The 8,835-nt window shown below is 37.8% G+C and overlaps 1 protein-coding gene across 1 annotated transcript; it reads left to right on the top strand.

Moving 5' to 3' along the window:
• The first annotated feature begins 1,535 nt into the window (after positions 1-1,535).
• Positions 1,536-7,875, top strand: LOC125230427. Its single transcript, XM_048135563.1, has 4 exons — positions 1,536-1,584; positions 3,322-3,480; positions 4,009-4,148; positions 7,797-7,875. The coding sequence occupies exons 1-4, from the start codon at positions 1,570-1,572 to the stop codon at positions 7,873-7,875; spliced, it is 393 nt and encodes a 130-aa protein (XP_047991520.1). The 5' UTR covers positions 1,536-1,569.
• The last annotated feature ends 960 nt before the right edge of the window (positions 7,876-8,835 follow it).

Consider the following 8,835-nt stretch of genomic DNA (forward strand, 5'->3'; position numbering starts at 1 on the left):
AAGAATGTCCTGAAAGGAGGTTCCCCGGAAATATGCAGGACCTCCTGGCAATCACACCGGAAGCAAGGGATTGGCTATTAAAATTGGATGTTAAATTGTAATTTTACTTTAATGCATGTATAATAATTTAAATTTTAACAGGAATAAAGCCATACGACATAATAATAATAATTATTAAAGTTTCGTCAAGGTCGATTTAATACTGGACAAGGCCCATAAAAAAAGCTTACCCCTGAAATGTATGAGCCTTTTAGGTTTAAAACTAGATGGCGCTGTTCGCAGCCTTTTTGCGTGTTTTTATGTTTTATAAGAACAAATAACATATATTTATAAATTAAAGGAAAAATGGAAAAATTCACACCTCCGGCAGGACTCGAACCTGCGACCTTTGGCCTCGCAGACGTTTCTGCATGATAAAAAACAAATTTAACAAATAACTTTTTTTTTTTTTGAAAATATGATATCACGTCAATACACATTATGAAAAAAAAATTGTAGGCATCTTCAGTGTCGTTATGATAGTATTTAATAAGTGAAGGGGGTGAAGGTATGATTCTTAGTATGAAATATGTAAATCCTATATAAATAATCCTTGATTTCATCTGTAAAATCTCATTTAGTTCGTTATAAAAATATTTGATAACTCCAACAAACTTACAAACGAGAAACGTAGGTGAGAAACAGAAATTATACACAAATTAATACTTCAAGTGCCGGCCGCGGGAGGCTTTGCATTTTTTTTCAAAGCCTAATTGACTTGAGGACAAAAGACTCCTCTCAAAGGAACTTAATTAACTTTTTTTCTGTTTTGGTTTCTATCGCTGACTCGAATCGTTTGAATGTCGAGGGCTGATTGTGGACAGAGAATTTTAATTGCATCATAAAGTCGGTTTTTTTTTTGGAGTGAAATTAATGCAATTTAGTATGAAAAGAGTATGTGGTTGACCAGATGCTAAGCAGTCACCGTAGCCTATAGATGCGTTTTTCGATTTTTTTTAAAGGCGGTTTAAAATATCTGTGTAAATTCAGCAGCAGACTAAGTAATAAGTGAGTTTAGGTTCAAACCATAACATGAAATGTATTTTACAAAAAACATAACATTCTTGAACTAAGTCTTAATCAAATAAAACCTAATTAGAACTTGAATACTGGACACATGTTGAATAAAAAAAAAAGCTGTCAACTATCAAGTAGACAGCTTGAGAGCAAAACGCTAAGAAAAAATGTTTTCTCAAAAAGCATAGGAGAAATCATTGTCAATATAAAAAGTTGCAGCAGTTTCGAGTAGGTGCTGGTGTATGGATATAACATATTTTATACTAAAAATCGCTCAGTACAAGACATTAATATAATTAATTTCACACTAACATCATTCGCCTGCCCTTTTCCCAGTCATTTGGCGTCTATGCAGCATGTCTTCCTCTTCCACCTCTCTATCGTCCGTCATCTCATCATTCACTTGCTTTCGTTTCATAGGTGCCACTAAAAACGTTTTTAATTTCATTTGTCTATTCCAGAACTGATTAAACTATTTATGGTAGTTATATGACGGAACCCTAAGGAGTGAATATGGCATTGCGACATGTGAGTACCTAAGTTGTTTTTATGCTACGGTTATGTGAATCGTTTAGGGCATCTGTACAGTCAACCAATTGGAACCCTAGACCACTCTACCATGTTATAATGACAAGCAGTAAGAGATTTCTTACAATCTGATTTATAATGTCACTATGACATAGTTCTACAGTGGCATAGGGTTCCAATTGGTTGACCGTACCTGTAGGCCTAGCACATGATTGCCGCGGGAGTATGTCGCCGCGAGATAGATCACACGTCTTCTTCTATCTGTATTAATGACATAAGGACGGGTAGTTTATCTCGCGGCGACATACTCTCGCGGCAATCATGTGCTAACCCTGCTGGATATATACAAACACACGCCTGTATTTGAAAACAGGTAAGCTGATCACACGAACCTGCTAACGATGTTGATATTGTTGATGTGGTTGAAATAAAATGAAGTTGTGACACTGTAGTGGCAAGTTGCTAGCTCATCGTCCACAATTGAACCTACATCCCACAGTCGACCTCTACAACACCCACGGGAGGAAAGGGGTGAAATTCTTAACCGGTCACCACATGGGTTAGGGCACGGAGCGGATGACCACAAAATTCAGATGTAGTGCGCAAAGCCTTTCCTTCGTATTTTAACGGAAACATACACTGAGAGAAATTTGCATTGTGAATTTAACAAGTTCGACTTGTTGCCGTTTATCTGTTTGAATCAGCCAAACGTATGTTTAAAACAATATGTTTCAGGTTGTTTTTATAAAATCTACTTGTTGATTCAAATATATTGCCGGTTCAAATGACAAGTAGCTTGTTGTTTGAACCAAAGAGCAAAGAGCACGTAGCAAATCGACTTGTTGATTCAAATATATTGCCGGTTCAAATGACAAGTAGCTTGTTGTTTGAACCAAAGAGCAAAGAGCACGTAGGCGCTATTTTAACCAAAAAACTTGTTGAACGAACATGAAAACTGGTTGTATTTTCTCTCAGTGTACGAACGTGTCATGCGATTTCAGTTAGTCTCAGTACAAGACGTACTGACACTGTCTGAACTAGCATGACAAATACGAACGTTTCCGGAAAAGTAAGGACAAGCATTTTGTACTACATCTATATTTCCCGATTCATGACGGTGTAAGTCCGTGTAGGTGAACGCGTACCTTGCTTGTATGAGTGAGATATGACAGGTCGACTGGTCGCGTTTTTGACAGGCGGTAACTGTGAGCTAACCGAGAGCGGGTAGGCGGCACTTTCAGTGGGGAATGGGAGTGGCCATACTGTACGATAGTACTCTTTATTATACTGTGGCGTGGGTATGTTATGTAATATCACAATTTCGTTTTTTTTATCTAAAAGTGGCACTAAAACTTGAGCAATTTCATGTGCGCTGTTTATTTTGACATAACATTTCTGGTATTGCCCACCTCTCAATTATTAGCACAGAGCACAAGCACAAAGGTTATTAAAATTATTAGTAGGTACTAGATGGTCAGTTATTGAAAGGATATTTGAAGTCACATACAGGTCAAACGCGATTAATTAACATTATTTTACTTTTTTTGTGCTGGGACGTCAGTCTTCCGCGACTACGGCCAGTGCAACCTGGCCGAAACGTTGGGAAAAAAGGTAAAATAATGTTAATTAATCGCATTCGACCTGTATGTGACTGTAAATATGTGTACAAAGCGCGAGAACTTAGTATTATTTATATTGAAAGGATAATCGTGAATGTATAAAATAAACATCTTCTAGCAAACAATACCAAGAAGTTCATACATTGAGGACCCCGATGATGATGAGGAAGACCAAGACGAGGCTGAGAACCTAGACTGGGTGAACATCATCTTCCTTCCCTTTCACCCGGTCTTCCGTCTCGTAGTCCTCATCTCTGTCATCTTGAGGATCAATCTGGTAAGTCTGCCGGCGGAAAGTCGCCAGTCTGACGGTGTTTCACAGGTTGCACAGGTTTACGGGGAGTGTGCTCAAGAACTACACGAGCTTATTCCACAGTCCCCAATCTACTATCGGACTATTAGACGCTCGGCCGGGTTCCATCTTTACTTGGTAGATATTTCGCGAATTCGCACGAAGCGCTTTACTTCTTCTTTTCTTATGCGCACTGCCAAGGAGTGGAATTCCTTGCCGGTGGCTATATTTCCGAGCTCATATAACCTGGCATCCTTCAAATCCAGGGTTTGTCGACCGGTCTGGCTCAGTCGGTAGTGACCCTGCCTGCTAAGCCGCGGTCCTGGGTTCGAATCCCGGTAAGGGCATTTATTTGTGTGATGAGCACAGATATTTGTTCGTGAGTCATGGATGTTTTCTATGTATATAAGTATGTATTTATCTATTTAAGTATGTATATCGTCGCTTAGCTTAGCTTAATCTGTAAAAACAAACACTTTAATGCTATTGTTGCTTCAAACGTTTATTCTACAGACTGCTATAGAGGCCCTCTATCCGATCTACTGCAGTGATGTGATGAACTCACACGTTTACCTGATCGTGATCAAGCACCTCCACGAGTATTTTTGTGACATCATCTATGGGGTGGACACTCTTCTTCATATCATACACAGGTTTGTCACATTTTTGCCATCATTTTCTTGTTCGGGATGTCAAGAGAGAGCATACATCCACAGCATGGGAGCATTTGACGACCGGTCTGGCCTAGCGGATAGTGACCCTACCTGCTAAGCCGCGGTCCTGGGTTCGAATCTCGGTAAGGGCATTTATTTGTGTGATGAGCACAGTTGTCTTTATAAGCTCCTTCGTCAACTTACTGTTATGATTCAGGGATTTTATCAAATCGCTAAACAAATCTAGTGAAAAGGCAAAACGTGGCATGTCTATTGGCTGATTTTATGATATCACTAAACATAGTCTGCGATTTAGCCAAATGACTGAATTTTTCTAGAGAAATTATGAAATGGATTCTCCATTTTGACATCCTGCGTGATTTGATCATATCCCTTAGAGATTTGATCAGGTCTCTGTTTTAGCCATTTCCCTACGACATAAATATATCGTTGTCTGAGTACCCACAACAAAAGCCTTCTTGAGCTTACCGTGAGATTCAGTCATTCTGTCTAAGAATGTCCTATAATATTTATTTATTTATAAGTATGTACATGTATCGCTACCGCTGGGGTCTGTGTGAAGAAGGATCTAGACCAAATACAAATTGAAGATAATAATTATTCGCTTGCCCTTGTACCATTTATTGTACCCCGGAATTTTTGAAATAAGAAATTGTTACTCAATAAAAATTCAAAATAAATTTTGGAATATGTACAAAAATGTGTATAGAAGGAATTAGGAGTTATAAACCACCCAAAAATTGTGAAATCTTGCCAAAACGAATACAACTTTGATTTGTCGAAACTAAAATGTCATCCTGTTTTTAGGGTTCCGTAACTAAGAACCCTTATAGTTTCGCCATGTCTGTCTGTCCGTCCGTCCGTCCGCGGATAATCTCAGTGACCGTTAGCACTAGAAAGCTGAAATTTGGTACCAATATGTATATCAATCACGCCGACAAAGTGGTAACACAAAAAGTGGATAAAAATGCTTTGTTGGGGTACCCCCCCTACATAAGTGGGGGACTGTTTTTTTTTTTTCATTCCAACCCCAACATGTTTGTGATGTATTGTTGGATAGGTATTTAAAAATGAATAAGGGTTTACTAAAATCGTTTTTTGGTAATATTAATATTTTCGGAAATAATCACTGCTAAAGAAAAAAAAAGTGTCCCCCCCCCTCTCTAACTTTTGAACCGTTAAAAAAAAAATCACAAAAGTAGAACTTTATAAACACCTTCTAGGAAAATTGTTTTGAACTTGATAGGTTCAGTAGTTTTCGAGAATAATACGGAAAACTACGAAACCCTACACTGAGCGTGGCCCGACACGCTCTTGGCCGGTTTTTTTTTTTTCAGAATTGCTGATGTTTCTAAGAAACGGGAGTTTCCTCCAAAACCAAAACTATACATAATGCTGGATATTATCTCCCTACTCCCGATCCATAGACTTCTGACTTCGGAACTCTGTCCTCCTATAAGTATTTATCCCAACATCTTCAATTTGCTTGACATTATTGCGTGAGTACACTCTTATTTTATAAACACTTTATAATCTGTCATATTGATTTTTGTATTTGAGATAAAGAAACAAAACATTTTTTTAAGTAATCAGTTTAGTAACATTTTTAGAAGGGGGTTATTCTCTATCTTTTTATTTGTCTTCAATATTATTATCCATACTAATACACTCGGGTGCAAAGAAATCGGACCACCCCAGCAATTTTAACATTTCTTCAATTTCTGTAAAAACTGTAAGCAACACCGCGATGTGTTATATACCAAATGAAAGCTACGGCTTTCCTTTACACATTCATATACTTTTTAAAAGTTTCCGCCTAACATTTTCAGATTTTCAGGGCTTCGAACGTTGCTGCCCTAAAAATGCGTACTGGAGTTAAACTTATGCCTAACGGGAAAAGTGGGGTTGCAGGGAAAATAAGGAAAAATGAAAACAATTTTCAGCTTTTCAATAACGTCGCTCCTTGAAAAACATAGTGTCATTAAATGAAAAACGTCTTTTTTGGGTACAATGGTTTAAAGTTTTGAAATTTTTGAATTGTCAAAAATTGCCATTTTTACAACAAACTTGTAATTTTTTTGGCAGTTCTTGTTAGTTTTGTGACTAAACCTGATAGATATAATAGTAAATTGTATTTTTTTTATTTTGTTTCTAAGATAATTAAGCTTAAACAAAATGGTAGTGACACTTTTCCATTTATTTTTGTTTAGGGACACATGACAATTTTATATCTTCGTTTTACTTTGTGGAAAAATGACACTATAGCCAGTTTTTTATGAAATTTACCTTTTATTTCAATGAATAATTAGCAATCAAACCACCTTTTATGTATATACATTAAAATTTATTGAATTAAATGACATTCGGTCTCAAACCCTGTATCTATTTAGCATTACTGCCCTTAAAAACTAGAAACACTCCTGGCTTGCCCTCTGAAACAATAAAATATAACTAAAAAAATATTAGAAACAAAAATCACTTTCAATCTTGACATTTGCGTTAGTAATACATTTATTTTAATATCCATAAAATTCATGACATTTTATACAAAAAATTAATATTGTCAGGAAAAAGTAACCAAAGTGCATTCAGGTTAAAATTAAAAAAAAATCAAACGCAATAAAATCAACAAATATCGAAAAAAATGACTTAAAACTAACCTTAAAACCCAGTGTTCCTCCCTCTGGCCCTTCGTGTAGCTTCCATGCGATCAGTTATGGACCAGACTTTTTAGCACAACTTGCCTTGTCGCGCGCGAGTCCATACATTAAGCACGACTTCAAGTATGGACTCGCGCGCGACAAGACAAGTTGTGCTAGAGGGGCTGATCAGTGTTACGATCAGTTTTTGAGGAATATTTTCCCATTCCTCAATAACTACGGCTTCTAGCTCGTTGAGGGTGGCTGGAGCAGGATCCCGTGACCAAACAAGCCGTTTTAACTCATCCCAGAGATGTTCGATGGGGTTCAGGTCGGGGCTCGTTGCTGCCACTCCATTACGGTGCATTCCGACCTCATGCAGGGAGTCCCGCACTATCACGGCAGTATGGCAACGGGCGTAGACGTGCATGAATTGGAAATCAGGTCCAAAAAACTCAGCGTACGAGACCATGCCTTCTTCTAAGATCTCCATAATGTAACTGCCTGCAGTTAAGGACCCCTCAAACCGACCACAGCCAGTGCGGGAAACACAGACGAGATCCGTTTTGCCGTCGATGGAAATGCCGTCCCAGAACATGCACGTAACTGACTGTTTCTTCGGTGAAGACTGGTGTAAACTGCTCTCCTTGACTCCTGTACACCCTTTTGCGTCTATAATTGGTATAAATGATCTCCTTCGTCTCGTTGGGGAACAAACTTTCCTCTATTGCTGCAACGTTCAATCCTTAAGCCTTATGGCAATTCGATTGGGGTATTGGCTCTGGCTTCAATTGGTAGCCCCTGTCAGCTCTTCGGGGTAACATTTTCTTCTCCCTCAATCTTCTTCTGATCATGAAGACACTCACTACAGTTCTTCGAGCTGTTCTAAGCAGTATCTGCAGCTCAGGAGCGATAAGACAGCGGTTCCGCAAAGAGGCCGATACAATGTACCGGTCGTCTCTAGCGGTGGTGCAGCGTCTTCTCTCAGATCTAGGCCTCCTGATATAGTTACTGGTCTCCAGAAACCCCAACAAGACTCGTCGCACCCGGAAACGGATTATGCTTAGGCGTTCAGCAACTTGCTACTGCCGTAGTCCGTTTAGGAGCAGTACCACTTGAGCTGCTTTTTCTGGTGTTTTACCCCTATTGCCTTCAAGGCTTTTTTTTCTGCAGGCGTTCGTCCTCAGTGACCTTTGGAGTGCAAAAGATCCACATGACACCTTTACAGCTCCTTTAAAAACCGCCTGGGGTAGCACACCTAGAGTCCCATTAAAATCGCATCAATACCTTTTTTTTTTTAAACCACGGCAGATTGGCGATTATTGTTTTTAAGAAAGTTGTACACATTTTCTCTTAAAGGGCTTTAATTGTACTTTGAAATAATACAAATATTGATAGATTACAGTCAATAAGATTAGAGATATTTTTGCTTGAAACGATTTTGCGCGAGGTGCGATTTTTTTTTGAACGTGGTATACCCTAACTTATGCGAAGTTTAGTCGGCCGCTTGAAATGTGCATGCTCGTGGCGATGTAGCAAATAGGTGATCTACTGATCTGTAGATGCTGGTGTGTTTATACTATTGATGATTGCTTTGAATTTTTGAGCCTTGAATATCGTTGAGCAATTTTTTACTGTAACAAACAAATATACTTATTTATGGCTAATAATTTAATTATATTAATGCACAAGAAATTTATCCACTAGCAATCATATTTTTTATATTGTATCTTAAATTAATAATTGTGTCTTGTAGATCACAAAATAGCAATTACTTCGTAAAAAATGATTTTACATTTATTATTTTACAAAAAAATAGAGTAAAATGTCTTTTTCATAGGATTTTATCAAAATTGTGTAGGTTTATGTGCTAAACTTAAATGGAACAATGGTATTAAACGTAATATGTCTAGAAGGTAATTAATCATGTTAATCATTAACTGTTTTGTAATTTTAATTACCGCAAAGCATGACATAAAACTTAAAGTGACAATAATCAGTCAACGCGCTTAAAGCTACCATTACCA

This window comes from Leguminivora glycinivorella, chromosome 10 (genome assembly GCF_023078275.1).
Source record: "Leguminivora glycinivorella isolate SPB_JAAS2020 chromosome 10, LegGlyc_1.1, whole genome shotgun sequence".
Taxonomy (NCBI): domain Eukaryota; kingdom Metazoa; phylum Arthropoda; class Insecta; order Lepidoptera; family Tortricidae; genus Leguminivora; species Leguminivora glycinivorella.